Here is an 18410-nt window from a genome sequence, read left to right on the forward strand (position 1 = left end):
TGCATCTGTGTCTTAGAAATCTGCACCATGTATCCTCCCGCTGCTTTACACATGAACAGATAAGTATTCTTCTATACAGCAGATGGAATGAGAGAGAGAAGGAAAAACACTAGACAGGATTCTAAGAGAACACTGGAACTTGCCAGATCAATAATATGAGTATGAGAGGAAAAAAAAAAACGTCCATTAGCGGCTCTTATTTTGGATGTTTGGTTTATAGATGCTTATTTTTGCCTGGACAGTCCTTTTATAAACAGCTGAAAAATATGAGAGTCTCTTAATAGAGTACGAAGGAAGAAAAAAGAACCACTTCAGATATTTTGTCTAGTCTCTGAATATATGAAGAATAGCAACTAGAATCCTCTGTCAGTTGGGTTTAGATCAACAATGCCCCTGACTGACAGAAAGATTACCTTTTGCTGAAACAGTCTTTGGCAATATACAAGCATGGAAATGTCATTCACGTCCATCAAGCTCCTGAAGTATATTCATGGACTGTTTAAAGATGTTAATGCACAGACGTGTTATTTATTAACTGCAGAAACAGGAAATGAAGAGGGATGCCACTCAAATGCTATTCAGCTGTCAATTCTCCATCGGGCTCAGTCATAACACAATGATGTTGCTGTGCTACAATGACAATAGAGCAGCATCTCCATGGAGATACAGCTCGATTCTGATGTATGTGATGCTTTCCTGTGCAAACTGTTGGTGTGGTGTTAAGGTGTTCTGTCTGGTTTCCAATGTATTGCTTAATGGTTACTAGGGCTTTCAGACTGGTTGCTAGGCGGTTGGTAAATGACTACAGCTTCGCAAACACCACTAACATTATGCTTTGTCCCAGCATTTTGTGCAGGCATAACACCAGCAGACATAAGCACACCAGAGAAGATGAGAATTTGTCTGTTGGAATAGGATAGGCTTATGGGGATTTTTGTTTAATAGCTATTTGAAGCAACCAAGAAAAATCTCAGCAGGAGATATTTTTAGGGAAGATTATGGAATTACAACCTTGAACTGAAGTTGTCCAAGAATATTCTGTTCTGACTTTCTTATGCAGATATTACAGGGATTCACTGAAGCCAACAGACAAAAATATGCAACAAGCTATGTGAAATACATATTATGAGAATGATATTGTATCTAATATATCTTGAATATAGTCACAGGTCAACTAAAATATGCTTTAAAGGAGTAGTTCACTTCCAGAATGAAAATTATGTCATCATTTACCTTCCCTCCATTTGTTTCATACCTGTATGAGTCTCTTTCTTCTGTTGAAGGAAAAAAAAAAGATATCTTGAAAAATTTTAGTATTCGAGCAATTAATGGGCACCACTGTCTTCCATAGTAGAAAAAAAAAAAATACTATGGAAGTCAGTGGTGTCCATTAATTGCCCGAATACTAATATTTTTCTAAATATTGTCTTTTGTGTTCAACAGAAGTGAGAAACACATACAGGTTTGGAACAAGTGGAATTTTTTATTAACTACTCCTATTTTTATTAACTACTCCTATTTGGCAGGGATGGACACAATTTGCCCAACCCTGCTTTAAGGCATTAAGCACAGCAAACTTATTTCTCAATATCGAAAGGCTTATTGATTTTAAAAACTTTTTTTTTTCTTCACATTTTTCTTGAAAATAATTTAATGATTTCACTCACATTCACACATTAATTTGATCAAAATTGACAGTAAAGACATATGAAAAGTTATATATAATCATGATTTTCTGGTTCCTTTTGTGTTTTTCAGATTGCCATTGGGTTTGTGAATGAACCCATACTGTTATATGAACACAAGAACAAAGAGCAGAACAGAATAAACAACAGCCAGAGACAAATGAGAAAACATGCAAACAAACGGCACAAGAATACAAAGCACAACCAACAAATAGCTGTCTTCTAAGACAGAAACTAAATCAACAAGAGAAAAATGAGAAAAAAAGAGTGTTTGGTAGTGTTCACAGTGCTGTCAAACTATAGATTGTGTAGGTGTCCATCTCGCACCATCACATGTTGAAGGAGATGTGAAGTCCACTGTCAAACTCAGTGAGCACTTCACAGTCATAATAACACAGCCTGCTGTGTGGGAGTAAAGAGCGGCCATCACTGCAAGAGCGATATGCTGGGTAAACCTGGATGTGTGGATTCAGAGATAGAAAGACAGAGACAGAGATAGAGAGAAGGATTCCTGGGAGGGTTTTATTTCACTCAGCTCAGGCAGGCTGAGAGCGACCTATCTCTTGCTCTTCTCTTTCAAGTCCCACTCACTCTCTCTCTCTGGTTCTGTGACGGGGCCGCAGGGACGGCCGCTTGACTGGCTGGCTGGAGGGGATGCGTTCTGTGCCAGCCTGGATGAGAGCTAAAACAAGGGATTCCTCGCAAGTGCTGTGTTTCTTTAAAGAAATAGTTTAACCAAAATGAAAATTCTATAATTTTAATTGACTCAGTCTCTAGTCGTTTCAAACCTGAAAATTACTTCTGAAGATAAGAAGAGAAGAAATGTCATGGCCCAACCCATCATGATCCAAAATAGGACCACTAAGCACTAAACTAAGTTATCCATATGACTTGTGTATTACATTGCTGTTATTATTATTATTATTTTTAGATATACGATGATTTATTGCTGGTCTACAATGCATCTGTGTGTAGCGTATCAGACCCGAACCAGATAAAGGCAACAGAAAGGCAACAGGTGGTTGTAAATCATTCCTAGTGCCACAAGTCAGAAGCAAGATAACCTACCAACCAACTCTTTCACAGAACAGCTTTCAACAATAACACCATTAGAACAATTATTGACAATTTCAATTCAGAGAAGAGATTGTCAAATTTGGGGCAAGTAATTGAGATGCAACGCCGGACATCACGTGTAAACCCATGAGAGTACTACACAAGATCCTTGGATTGACTTCCCCCACCTACCAGAATCAGATTGAAATTCCTAAGGGGGGCTTTTTAACCTCTGGTCCCCACAGAACATCTTTTGTCAGAGAATGGCACAGGAACTGTCTTTTCTAGATATAAACAGTGTTTGGAACAGTGTTCTTTTAAATGGCGTTAGATAACAACGTTATTTTTTCAGTAACGGGGTAATCTAACTAATTACTTTTCCCATCGTTACAACGCCGTTAACATTACTGGACGTTTAATGTGGTGCGTTACTATGCATTGATTTAATAAACTATGTAATCCGAAGGCACCCCTGGCTCACACGGATAGTGAGGAGGTCGGTTAAAAACGAGATAAGTGATTATGATCAATATTGGCTAAGGCAGAGTCATGTGTTTCATGGTAGTCAATCAGAGCCAGTGTTTTTTACGGCAGCGTCGCCAAACACACGCGAACGCGTGCGCACGCACACAACAGCTAAAGAGAGATTCGCAGCAGCAGCAGAGATGGCGAGACAGGAGCAATCCGATGAAAAGTTGGCATTTTCAAGGTGGAGATATAAGCACTACTTTAAATTCACTGTAGTCAAAGGCAAGAACGTGGATGTAATGTGTACATGTAATGTGATACACAGGCATCTACAAAGCTAGTGTCCAAAACCACTTTTCTTACAAAGATAATACTTGAAGTGCAGGATAAAACCCTTGCTGTCTGTTGACGTTGTAAGGAAAACACGTCAATTTAGCTCAAAGGGAATCATTTAAGATTTTAAAGGGAATTTGAACAGAATCACTGTTTCACAGCTGATCACTGAGACGCCCTGCGATTCACTGAACGAGCCGTTTAACATCAAATCTGCGCTGAATATTAATATCCAAACTATAGTGAAACACTATCAATTAGCACAGTGACAAGATCGGCAGTTTAAGACATTAACTTGTAAGCACAAAACATAAGATATTAGGCTTTATTAGATAAATCTAAGACATATAAACTAATCTAACACATAAACGCACACACTCACACATTCACACAAGTTGCAGGAAGATCGAAAGTTAGGGAAAGATGAGTTTAAGAGAATGAAAATATGGAATCCCAAGTTTAATGCGTTAAATTGCATAGACATGAACAACCATCAATCACGTAATTAGCGCTCGCATTGAGTTCCTCAATGAGGTTAAAATTATATTAGATACACCAGTAAAGGTCACAGTCTGGAGGTTAGTTGCGTCTCCTGTGAAAAGGGAGTCATGTTGAAAGGGGTATCCCGATGTCGCTGATTGGCTGGAAGTTAGTCGCTGAAGTGATGTCTTGGGAAGCCCGTGGTGGGGCATTGGCTGAAGGTGCAGAGATGTGTGCGCTGGTTGAAGTTGAACGGGCACCCGAGGTCAGGCGTCGGAGACTCGACGTTACAAAACTTAACTCAGAACACAAAACTCTCAAACGGAAAAGAAAAGAAGTAAAGTTTGACGAGACTAAGTTGTGTTTCTTCTCATCGTGGCTTAGTAGCAGCAGCCGTGCAGACTGAAGCATGCTGGAACCGCGCTCAAAGAACTGTGATGACAAACAGCATGGCTATAAGCTAAAGCTAAGAAGCAAAGCTAAAAGCTGGCATGACTGATAGCAAAAGCAAGGCTAGAACTAAAAGCAGGCATGACTAGTAGCAGAAGCAAAGCTAACAACTAAAAGCAGACATGACTAATAGCATAGCTAGAGACTAAAAGCAATATTTTATGGTGTCCTGAGTATTTAAACTGGCCTGTTGGCCACCCCTCAAATGTTGTCTTGACCAATCAGATATTTTCTTGGCTCGGGGGTATCATAAATCATATGTTTATCTTACCAAGCATTCCTATAACATGAATATGATACATTTGACCAATAATTGATTGTCAGGACAATTTCAAGCAAGCAGATTCAATTACATAGATACTAGGCATGACTAATGTACCCTTAAGCTATCCCATAGTTATCAAAAGACATACACAATAAGTGATTATAACATGATAGTCTAATGTGTGGGTTACACATAAATGAATATGGAGTGAAGCGATGGACTGATTCATTTATAAGTCTTTTTGAGTTTATTCTGGTCCATATATATGTACAAAAGACAGTTTCTTTGCCATTCTCTTGACAAATATTTCTGTGGAGACCAGAGGTTCAAAGCCCCCTTCCCCACCTTAGGAATTTCAGTCTGGTTCTGCTGGGTGGGGGAAGTGTTTAAGGAAGTGTTTAACTCTCATGGGTTTATATGTGATGTCCGACGTTGCATCTCACTTACGAACAACAAATTAAAATGGTCAATAATTTTTCTAGTGGTGTTAATGTTGAAAGCTGTTTTGTGAAAGCGTTGGTTGGTTGGTTATCTTTGCTTGGGACTTGTGGCACAGAAAGTTTTATGACTTCCTGAGGAATTCGGCTTGTGTTTCAAACACAGCCCTGATCGACTCTTTAATTTGTCTGGTTTGAGTCATTTCTGTTACAACGTGCAATAAACAATTTTTTTATACAGTAACGCAAATAGTTACTTTCCCTGGTAACGAGTTACTTTTATTATAGAGTAATTCAGTTACTAACTCAGTTACTTTTTAGAACAAGTAGTGAGTAACTATAACTAATTACTTTTTTAAAGTAACGTTCCCAACAATGGATATAAATGGACCAAAAGGAACTCAAAAGGACTCATAAATGAATATCAGTCCATCACTTAACTCCATATTCATTTATATGTAACCCATACATTTGACTATCATGTTTATAATCACTTATTGTGTATGTCTTTTAATAACTATTGGATAGCTTAAGGATACATATTCATGTTTAGTATGTATGTGTTTGAATCTGTTTGCTTGAAATGTTTCTGACCATCAGTTTTTGTCAAATGTATCATATTCTTGTTATAGGAATCATGCCCAAAATTATACCCTGCAAGAGTGGGAAAATTTGGACCACGTGCTTGATAAGATAACATATGATTTATGATACCCCGAGCTAAGATGATATCTAATTGGTCAAGACAATATTTAAGGTGTGGCCAAAAGGCCAGTTTAAATACTCAGGACACCATCAAATTCTGCTTTTAGCTTGTGTTTAGCTTTTGCTATCAGTCATGCCGGCTTTTAGCTTTTAGCTTGTAGCTTTGCTTTTAGTCATCACTGTTAGCGTTCTTTGGTAGCGGTTCCAGCGTGCTTCGGCCTGCACGCCTGCTGCTACTTAGCCACGATGAGAAGAAACACCACCTAGTCTCGTTAAACTTTACTTCTGTTCTTTTACTTAAGTTTCTTTTCTTTTCCGTTTGAGAGTTTCGTATTCTGAGTTAAGTTTTGTAATGCCGTGTCTCAGAGTCTGACCTCGAGTGCCCATTCAACTTCAACCAGCCACACAACTCCACATCGTCAGCCAACACAGAACCACGGGCTTCCCAAGACGTCACTTCGACTACTGAACTTCCAGCCAATTAGCAACCTCGGGGAACCCCCTTTCAACAACAATGAAGGGAAACCCTTAACACGGGAAACGCATGTACCTCCTCCAGACTCACATTTGTACTGGTGTATTTAATTTAATTTTAACCTCATTGAGGAACTCAATGCGAGGGTTAATTAAGTTATTGATGGCTGTTCATGTTCACGTATTGCTGTAAACTTGGGATTCTACATTTTCGTTCTCTTAAACTCATTCTTCCCTAACTTTCTATCTTCCAGCAACTTGTATGAACTATAGTTTGGATATTAGTATCCAGTGCAGATTTGATCTTAAACGGCTCGTTCAGTGAATCACAGGGCGTCTCAGTGAAACAGTGATTCTGTTCAAATTCCCTTTAAAATCTTAAATGATCCCTTTTGAGCTAAATTGACCTGTTTTCCTTACATGTGTCTTTGAAATCTGCACCATGTATCTTCCCGCTGCTTTACAAACGAACAGATAAGTATTCTACTATACAGTAGACAGAAAGAGAGAAAGAAAAAATATAAACATGATTCTAAGAGATGTATTGATAGTTTATAGAGAAGTTATCATATGACTTCTGTATTACATTGCTGTTATTGTTATTATTATTTTTAGATATACAATAGATTTGTTTGAGGATACCTCAAATTTGGTGGTTATTTTCCGGAAAATTTCTCCTGGACACTCAGACTTGCCACATTTTAATTGGTCATGTCACATGAAAAACAATGCAGATCCAACACAATTTCATGGGAATTTTTAACTATTTAATTATATAGTTAAGTAAATAGTTTTTTTTTTTTTTCATATGAATTCACACATTACTACATTTTTGTATGATCTGCTTAAAAAAACAAAAAATAAGCTAATTTTCCAACCCCCCTAGAGTTAAACAGTTGTGTTTTACTATTTTTGAATCCATTCAGTCGATCTCGAGGTTTGGCGGCAGCACTTTTAGCTTGGCTTAGCATAGATCATTGAATCTAATTAGAACCTTAGCATCTTGCTTAAAAATGACCTAATATCAGCCTAGAAAATCGCAACTTTTCTTTTTCTGTCGGTCTTAGTTCACGATGTAACTACAGAAGAGTCAAGTTTTAAATAGGAAAAATACAGAAACTCTTTGGTCATTTTTTAACGAGATGCTAATGGTCTAATCTAGGGCTGCTCCGATCACGATCGGCCGATTGTTATGCGCATCTTGTCAGTAAAGCCGCACCTGTTTGGAATTCACCACTGGTTAGAGAACCGGCTTTACTGACGAGATGCGCATTAATGATCGGCCGATCGTGATCGGAGAAGCCCTAGTCTTATCAGATTTAATGATCTATGCTAAGCTAAGCTAAAAGTGCTAGCACTAGACCCGGAGATCGGCTGAATGGATTAAAAAACTGTAAAATTCAACTGTTTAACTCTAGGGGAGTTGGAAAATGAGCATTACTTAAAAAAAAAAATTGTGGAGTGTTCCTTTAAGCCCTAGTGATGAAGGTGTGGGGTAAGGGTCAAACAATGTGAATTCAAATGAAAATGGCACCATGTTAAATTGTTAAATTTTCCAGTGAGATTGGGTTTGGCAGATCTACAAATGCAAATAAGATTTGACGATGCAGTGGGAGGAAAACTAACTGAATAAAACTTATATTTCAACTGGTTTCTCATAAACATTAAATCAAGTTATCGTATGGCTTCAGAAGTCTTGAAATATAGTGCATGAGTTGCTTTCATTGTAAGAAAAGAAGCATGAAAATTCTGCCTTTCCTTTTGTTTTCCACAGAAAAAAGTGGGTGTGGAACAAAATGAGACCAAGCATACGGTAAAACAACAGAACTAGCGGCACAAGTATACAAACACACACACACACACACACACACACACACACACACACACACACACACACACACACATATAAATACCATCAGCACAAGAAATGTCCAATACAAATAAAACTCCAATCAGATACAAGTCTGATAAACATCCACCCACTCATGAAAAAAAAAGAAAAGAAATCTTATCTGTTTACAATGTGTGATTTATATCTGTACAAAAAGTTCAAATCTCAGAAAAGTGGGCTTAAGTAACACTGTGCCACTGTTCTAGCATACATAATTTTTCAGGTATGTCCTCAGGAGGCCAGTTTCCATATTCCCAGTGTTGTTTTGTGCCCCTAGCACCCACAGACACACACATACGCCCACCCCCCGTCTCTTCTCCTAAGTCACCCTTGTTGTCTGAGCTGTTAACGTGCATGCATGGAGGCAAGGTCAACCCTGTGTGCTCCTGTATTATCCAAACCCCTGTAATATAACGGGGTGGAGAGAGTGTGGCCATGACAGATAGAAGCTGACATGGCTGGAGAGCAAACAAACAGGCTTGTTCCTCCTCCTCCTCCCCTCTCGCTACTCTGATATGAGTGGATGGAGGACAGCACACAGAGTGAAAGACAAAAAAAATGTCATTAGGCACCCAGAGGCTGGCATGAGCAGACCTTGCCCACTGAGATCTATCTGTTGTGAAGTCAGACTGAAGTTTCCTCTATTCCTTCTGAGAAGTGACCTTGTGTTCTAGATACTGCAGAGGGAAATGTCAGGCTAATTACGGCCATTTTTGCAAATTTCATGTTTGACCATGTAGATTACAACTTTATTCTTCCATTGTGTACTACAAATAAAATATTTTAGTTAAATGATCAATCATATTTTATTGATGAAACCTCAGTCGATACAGATCTGACTTACTTATTTTTTTTTTTTAAATATAGAAACTCTGATTGTGAGTTAGAATGTAGGAACTTTTCAATACAAGCATACTATGAGCTCTGAGGGTGAAATGGAGAAAATAAACGAGTGAAAACACTTCCAAGTCTTTGTTCACTGGTGCGCTCTCTGCATGCAGGGGCAGAGAACACAAGACATAATTCTTGGTTTTTCTACTGTCAGGATGTTGATCATCTGGTAATCCCTAAACAGTTGTAGCAAGGTCACATGAAATGAATAAAGCAGGAGTGGGCAAGCACTATTTATGAACATGTTCCACTGCTCTTTTATGGTGCACAAGATCAAATTAATTCCAAGATGTATTGCACAAATAGTGAACAGGTGGGAAGAATGTTGTTTTGTACACTAACTTAAAACAGAGTCAGTAATGTCATGTTCTGCAAGTCACATCAATAACTGAACCCTTTAATAACGGCTCTCGTCCTTGCATAAACAGAACATCTATTTTACTGACTGATTCTCAATTCCTCCAGGATTTCAGGAAGTTAACAGCAGAAGAGGAAGCGCTGCCTTCATTTACTCAAGCTGGCGGTTGGATAAGGTGTGTCGTGTGCTTGAATCTCTAAAATAACAGCACTTAAAGAGCTGAAAAGCAGTTTTCATTCAGTCGTGTATTAATAACTTCCTGAAAAATGTGATGTTTTGAATATGATATTACCAATGTTTAAAGAGCTTCATCTTATATGTTTACATCAAAACAAAGTATGTGTGCATTTTAAACAATTAGCTGTGAGGTCTTCTAGTGTACTTTCAAAAGATAAAACAATATGATATAATTTAAAGTCGTTATGAAATCAAAATCGAAAATTAAATTAAATATCGCAATGTTTCTTACTATAGGTTTATCTGTTCAATCATGATTTATCTCGTCAATCGCAAGAAATAGCAAATCCAGCAATCAATACATTTTTCTCAAATGAGATGAAAAGATGACTGCATCATCCATTTCATGCCACATTTACTGCTAATACTAATAATAAGATTATTATTAGCAGTTACAAGAATTTAAGATTTAAAGTCTTTCTCGTCTATGAAATGGGGTAAACTTTTAGGGAAATAAAATGTTAGAAAAGGAATGTCCACCCCTGAAATACCATAAACCACTCTCCCGAGGTACTTTAACATTTCAATTCTGTATGACCTGGGAAAATGTATTTCCACTTGAATGGAATAGGGTAAAGTCACTCACTGCTCAATGCTGGGTGACAGGTAGAGTTTTGGAAAGACTTGCGTGGCTTCATCATCTTCGAAGCTAACAGACAGAAGCGCCACATCTTCTCCTGGATCGAGTGCTGTGTCCTGACAGAGGGATAAAGAAAAATGAATATTTGGAAATTGTTATGTCACAGATTGTAGGAGACAATCAAATATGTGGTTCGCAACATAGTACAAAACAAGTGTGTGCATGGCTAATGTTAAACCTATTAATCGGTTCGCATTTTCCATTATGAGATTATCAGCATTGGGCAACATCTGTGTTTGCTTTGGCCGATGAACAGACATCCAAACATAAGAAGGCACTTTTGTTTAAGATAAATAATAAGCAAAATGTAGAAACTGTACTTCCTATATGTTTTTCTATCATATATTGACTATCCTTCTATTGTGTGGTTAACTGGTGGGCGGCGAATGTTTGATTGTGGACAACAGATCCGATGAAACATCATTCACATAAGGTATTTTACATGTATCAAAGCTTAGATAAATAGTCCCGGAGTTTGCTATGACATGTTTTGATATGCACATTAGCACCGCCTACGTAATGATATGTAATATGAATTATCATATGCTTAGAAAGACAACAGCAAATGGGGAAATGGCGGGTTCTACCTTAAAATGCATGAACACTCCATTCAGGATAAAGACCCTGAGGCAAATCAATGCATCGGCTAACACTGAGGGCATTTAGCTAGCAGACAGACCAGCCCGGCTGCTGCTGAGCAACTGAAGGTGGTGCACGGTTTTGGCAGGAAAAGACTACAACCAGAATTCATGCTGCATTAGCTTTAGCTTCAGCGATGGCCACATCTGCCTGTCTTCAGCTTATCACATTAAAAGGTTCCGCAGGGATCTAGATGATACTTTCTGTTCCTGTGCTGTCTGAGCCCAGTTTTCCTACAGCTAGGCCCTGATGTACGTCATTAGCACCATGGCGCTCTTAATCAAATGTCTTTCAGTCGGTTTGAACTCATCCATTTGTGATAATTGCTGCTTGCTGTGTAACCTCTGCTCCCATTAGAGTGAGCCGTGTGTGTTGGAAATGTGACGTTACCAGTTAGAGGGGACATGTGTGGGATAAGCTAACGCATAACTTGGTGAGGCACATTGAGGTCTGGGGAGAATCAGAGAGCTCAACCTTCATAAATGTGAAAGGGACATATTCAGCTATGGCTCCACAGTTTTATTTGATGTTATAGCAAGACGGTTCTCTCATCTCTAACAAAGTTGTATTGCTCTGGCTAGTCCTATTATAAGTGTTAATGATTTCTGTGCTACATTAGAGCTACACAAAATACATCACAATTAAGTCTAACACACTAGAAGACTCAACAACTCAACTTTGTGTAGCTAGGATGATTTAGCTGTGTTTGTAAGCCAAAATGGTTATAATCTTTCATCATCTTTATGTGGACTGTCCTGAAAAACAATGTGCACTTTAACACTTTACAGTGTTAATATTGTCAGGCATAGTTGTACAAGCAGATGATGACAAAGAAGATTAGGTAAAAAGTCTTTAAGGTAAATCTAACAAATATAGAAGTGATAGTTCAACTGATGCATTATTGAGAGCGGACAACTAAACGCTGAAAAGACTGCAAAGTAAATACCAGGCCAAAGAGGGAAATAATGATAAGCACTTGTAAGTGTAAAAGAATCACCATGACAACTGATAAGTGAGCGGGAAAACTGAGCAAAGGAAAACAGAAACTGAAGAATACAAACTAAGTGTGAAAATGAAAATAAATCAAGATAAAATCAATTTGATGACATTTAATAATGAAATGTCTTTAAACATACTGTTATTTTTCTGCCAGGTCATTACTTGTTTTTTTTTTTTTACGGATTAATGTTACAATATATGCATAGCAAATTGACTTTTGTTTTTAAAAGAGTAAAAATAACGAGTAAAATACGTTTTTCAAGTTCAAGTTCAAGTTCCAAGTTTAAGTTTTCAACATTCTGATGTGATGATTGCATGTCTACAGTTTCAGACACAACAGTAATTATTATAAAGCTTTTGGCTTGACTCTCTGCATCTCAGACAACAACCTTCTAAAATTCAACATTGTAGGTATAAACGCTTTGCCAATGACCTGGAGAACATTTCCATGTCAAATAAGGTGGAGATCCAGAGCAGAGTTTAAGTTCATGTGGTACCAGTCTTTTCCAGAAAGTTGTAGAGCTCCCAAAACAAACTCCAAATCAAACTTCATTTTAGTCTGATGTTGTTTGGAAAGACATCACACCAGTTTGTTCTTTGATTTCACTTGAAGTATTTCAGTGCCTTTATGTTGTAAAATCTTACATTAAAGAGCATACCAATAAATGTTTCATTGTGTTTTGTAAGCCCCTTTCTCATCAATATGCACGACTGTGAATTGGAAATATTGGTCATTAGATTTCAGAGACCTTTAAAAATGAATGTAGCCTCAATGGAAAGATCCAACCAGATAAGCTTCTGATCATTTATCACAAATTCATCAAGAAAGATTGATTTCATTACTTAGGATGGATTTGAAAATTGGTTCAAAATGTTTCACAAGCTGTAAAGACCTTCTGTGGCTAGAAAACCTCATTTTCAGTGAAGAAAATAAATAAAAATGGGTTCACAATTCAATCAGTACAATTATGGGGCTGCTGTTGAAAAGCATCTGTTTAATGAAGCTCTGAGGGCAAACGTGAATCTGTGAACAAAATGTCAAATACAAAGCTGATGGCTACTCTTGTCGTCTGTCTCTTCTTGCTCTTCATCAGCCGCCAACATACACCACATACCTGGGCTTGGGGGGGCATCTACTTCCCAAGGTGTTGCTTGATTTAATCAGCTTGCATCAGTAGAGTACTAGGGTATGAGCCATGCGTTCCTAGAGACATAATTCATTCTTGCTGATTGTCATTTGAGGGGATTGTTAGGTTATGGCTGGCACAAGAAAGAGTAGATATTTTCTGTGTGACTGGTATTTGCATAGGACCAAAAAACACTCTAAACTTTAGCCTAAAGATATTCTAAAATGACAAGATCAAAACAATTATTTATAGTAAATTTAATGAAGTAATTAGCAATGAAAGGCTGTGCAATAAATGTATTATTACAGTAGTAAAATCTGTTGTTATAGGCATGTCAACAGAAATATGATAAAAGACAAGGCGCATCCCAAATTGCATCATTATGCACTATTCTTTGATGTTTTGTAGTATAAATAGAGTAGTGCATTCACACTAAAAATCAGAAAAAGAAGTGCACTTTAAACACCCAGATGATGCACTTAACCAAAAAAATGAAGTGTGGAATGTTGGGCACTCCATGCACTCACTTGTCGCAGCTTTAATTACATATCGAAGGGGGAGGGGCTATCAGACTCTGATTATGAATGACAAAATAACCTTATATAACTAATACGGTACATGGTTGAGTATATATTGCATCAGTACATAAGTTTGGGACGCAGCTACAGACCAGAAGAAAATACACTCTTACGTTTACTTTACAAAATTTTTTTTTTTTTTTTTTTTTTTTTTACAGTAAAAGGACATGTACCATGACCTGAATGCAGACATTTTTACAATTTTAAATACATTTTTCTTGCTAAAAAGTATAAGCAATTAATTACCATAAAAAAGTATAATAAACTTCTATATTTTAACATTTACAATCTTTCAGGTTTTACACACATTGCGACTTATAATGATGATTATAGTCTTTTAGAAATGTTCTGTTTCTACTATAAATCTTCAGTAGGTTACAGGAACACATTAATCTACATATAAAGAGCATCTTTAATGTGGAAGTCTGTGCTTTGGGCTAATAAGAATAAAGGTGCATCATTAAAACATGCTCTTATAGGTTCTTGGTAAAGAACTAATGAAGACAACAGTGATGACTAATGAGTGTTTTGAGCGACCCTTCCTCCAGGACAGTGAGAGAGGGAGCATTGTGCACTCCCTACCTCCTGTTTAAATCAGTGAGTCAGTGTCAAGGAGTCGGGGGTAGGGCACGGGGCTCAAGGGTGCCCCGGGTAAGAACCTCACGTGGGTGCCCGCTCTGTTTTCTTTTATGACCTCCCCTCGGGTGCTTGCCATACTGTGTGATGTGACATCGTAGAGATGTGACAGCTGTCTCCAAGCCAAAAGCTGTCTAAAACCAAAACTCGAGGTGAAGCTGATTTGCTTGGCCCCACTATAGGAATAGACGGGACTGGATTGCTCAATGTTTTCTGTGCCATCTCATATGGGGAAAGCACAGAGACATGAGTGGTCAAGAACAGGTGCTTTCCCACACTCTTTGCAGTGATGCCACCGAAAAACAAACAAACAAAAAAAAAACATTTTGGGTTCCGCAAAGAACCCTTTCAGTGAACAGTTCTTAAAAGAGCTTTTTTTTTTCTTCTCCATGTTAAGGATATTTTAATAATCTAAAGCATCTTTTTTCCACTATAATACATTTTGTGAAGTGGAAAAGTTCCACAAATGTCAAATAGCCTAGCTTTCTTCATGCTATTAAAAAAAACTTTATTTTTAACCACAGCATTCAACATGAGCTTCCAAGATTCATGTAGTGGTTTCTTTATTTGCTTTTTACTATGCACATTACTGCACAAACTGGATTACTAAATGGTAATATGTATCAGGATGTACCATATGTGTACTTCAGCTTGGATTCCATAAACAAACCTGAATGTTTAGCTGATCTTTGAGCATTGTTGAACCTCCTGAAACATCCATGATGAGGTTTCTAATGAATTCTGCCTTGAGATCACATTCACCATCAAGAGAACCTCAATAAATCCCAATGCTTTTTTTTTTAAATATATTGTTATTTGTGATTATTGTTGTCTGTTGTAACTGACATTCATAACTTTAACATTAACATGTATTACATTTCTGTTATTGACAATTTTAGAAACATAATTTCCGGCCTATACATGCCCACTGAAGAGATGCTTGAATGGGTGATTTTTTATGGTGGAAATATTTGACCTGAAGCAACAATCTGACAGCAAACCATCAGGGTAGCAGAAGCAGCTGTCTCAACCAATATAAACCTGACAAACATTTCTAAACTCCAAAGGTGCTACAATTGTGACAAACAGTTGTGTTCAAAACAGCACAGTATTTCGCAGGAAGAAAGTTTCTCTATTCATTTGTGTTTGTGACAAAAAATATAACGAACAGTTTAGTCGCATGAATCCACATGTGTACACTTTGATGTAATCAAACAAACACAGAAGCAAATATTCTGCATGATTGATGTAGTTGCAATTAAAGTCAAGCATGCAAAGGTGAAGCACATTTCAGATGATAAAATATGGTGATAATGCAAGCTAAAAAGTGCCGATCACTGATTAACTTAAGACATTTTAAGAGGTTGCGTGTTACGTAAATAGGCGGGTATTTTTTTTTTTAGGCGGGTTTTTTGGTGTATAAAGAAGGAAGATTGTGGAACATATTAACAATCAGGGCACACCCTCCAAGGTGGAGAACACAGCTGCACCATAGTGTCTGTATCTCAGGGGTGTGTGTGTGCTTGAGCCAAATACTATTTCAATTGGTGCGATGGATGAGGCAGCCCAGTGTCCAGAAAGCTGCTACCACCGATCAGATAATTCATCTGATCAAAGAATACGATAAAGAAGATAACTTCTTTATTCACAGAATTAACTAAATACTCGTCTACTCAACTATCTCATGCATGTCTTCCTGGTGAACACTCTACGCTTGCTCACTTAGACCAGTAGCTCAATACTCTTTAACAAGTTGCATAACGTGTGGCTTTTGAAAGGTTAAAACAAACCTGACTGGTCAATATGAATATAAAATTTAGAATTTACTAGATATATATATATTTTTTTACATTAGATAATTTACATTACTATTACATATTAAAGTGTTTAAAAGCAACAATCACAGAAGACCACACTATATAAAGTTGTACCTAGTAACACTCTTAGAAAAAAAAAAAAAAAAAAAAAAGCACAGCCTATCAGTGGAATATTGAAAAGCATGGCTAGCTAACAGACTAACACAGAATAACAGTTCATGTTTCTAGTGCTTCATTTTGAATATTGAAACTTCATAATCTAAAGCAAGCTTCTTGTCATCCCGCATCTTTCTCGGTTATTTAAGATCTTTACAGGTAGAGGTGAAAAACAAAATTTGTTTCCATTATTTCAGGTAGCTAGAGGCAGTCAGATGAAAACAGAAAACATTTAGAGGGAAAGTGTACACCCACTCTTCAAAACACACAAGCAGTTGAAAAGGGAGCAGTGCCTGGAAATGGCAGCAACGTGTGACTCACAGAGGACGATCAACAGCTGCTTGATATTGAGCCGTGAGTTGTGGTCCACGGCGAAAACATGTGGCGGCATACACTTCTCCACTTTTTCCCAACACACACTAACTGTGACCCAGGTTTTGACTGGTTATGGCTGGAATCAGGGGAAAAGCTGTTAAACCACACTCTAAAAACTACGATATACTTAATTATTTTGGTGAAATTTCTTTATAAATTCAATTACATTTAAAACTGTGAAATCTCTATATATGGGCTTCACCAAGATGGCAACATAACAGAACCTATTAAACCTAAAAAATATTAAACACTATTAGATCACCTCCAATCATAATTGTATCTACATTATATTATATTATATTTTCTCCTATAATATATTTAGTTCTTAAATATTTAAATTAAAGTGTGAGTATCTCGTTGCATCTACTGGAAATAACTTGATGTATAGTGTTGCACGCCATGTCCTATAAACTACTGTATATAAGCTGTAAAGGGAACACCATTTCCATTTCAAACAAAGTTGGTGTTGCACCAGTTGGCAACTTTTAGCATGTCTATGGGTTAAATTTTAGCACAATATGCCTTTACAATTACTAAGTTAAACCACAGTAATGTTTTTGCAGTAGTGTTTACACAATGACTCCAAAACTAACAAGGCATTAAGGGTACATTAAAACACAAAGGTATTAAATCCCATTTAGGTATTAAGTTCCCACACTTCATTAACCATCTCGCAACTGATGATGCCACCCATCTCTGGGGAGGCAAAAACATTAGACAGCATTTATTACACAGTATGATGCATTCATAAGGACGACTTGTCATCAATGAGTATCATTTGTAGCCAGAACAAAGTCATAAGCTTTGCACTTGGGGCGTGCAGTTGTGATAGCGGCGTGATGTGCTCATTTTTTGCGCTCGCTTGATCCTTTCTGAAAAGCATCAACACACCAGGGTGCTCACGATGTATCGAGTCAGTGTGAGTAATTCACACAGTGCTATATCATCAGTGAAGACATGGCAAGCGGCACGTGAAGTCAAATTTGGTCATACTCATTCTAACACCTGCAAGGCCTGGCAACAATGACCATTTAAAAAACACTATTTAGAAGGGGTCTCTTGATATTTTAACTGGAACAAATACACACAGACAAATGAGAAGCAGATGCATCAATGTTTTCCAACGTTTTTAAGCGAGGAGATGTAAGCACAAATAAATCTGGTCACAATCACTAAATGAACACAAAGCTGACATTCAAGTGAGAACAAAACATGAAAACTAGAGTGGATTCCCACTGCCTAATTATACCAAGGATGACGCGACAAAGCATCACAAAACGGCAGGAACATTTGCATTAAAAAAATCCAGTAAAGCACTACACAAATTAACAAAACAAATGAGTAATTCATATAAAAATACATGCTCTCCAGCAGTAGAATCACTTGCATTATTAAAAAAATGCAATCCATTGCTAAAATACATGTTGTAACTCTTGGAATGGAGCAAAGGAAATAAGCATGACACAGATATGTATCACAGTCCAATGATTAAAACAGCTGTCTATTTTTAGCAATACTACTAATAATATAACTGTTGTTGTCATAACTAGGGTGTAAGGTAGACACACGGATGTGAAAGTAGACATTACAAAAGTTAACACAGATAACAATCTGTCAAATTGTCCAAGAGTCCCCTTTACAAAACAACAACAACAACAACAAAAAACTGCTTGTCTTTTGACGTTTGCATGTCCCCTGGCCTTGAAATTCAGA

The 18410-nt window shown here is 37.3% G+C and overlaps 1 protein-coding gene across 1 annotated transcript in view; it reads right to left on the reverse strand.

The window, feature by feature from the left end:
• The window catches only part of LOC128031745 (BRISC and BRCA1-A complex member 2), a 100158-nt gene that overhangs the window by 8893 nt on the left and 72855 nt on the right, over positions 1–18410 (reverse strand). The window contains exon 7 of the mRNA XM_052620121.1: positions 10317–10426. Coding sequence (XP_052476081.1) covers positions 10317–10426 — 110 coding nt within the window. The remainder of the gene's footprint in view (positions 1–10316; positions 10427–18410) is intronic.

Source organism: Carassius gibelio, chromosome A17, assembly GCF_023724105.1.
Source record: "Carassius gibelio isolate Cgi1373 ecotype wild population from Czech Republic chromosome A17, carGib1.2-hapl.c, whole genome shotgun sequence".
Classification (NCBI taxonomy): Eukaryota; Metazoa; Chordata; class Actinopteri; order Cypriniformes; family Cyprinidae; genus Carassius; species Carassius gibelio.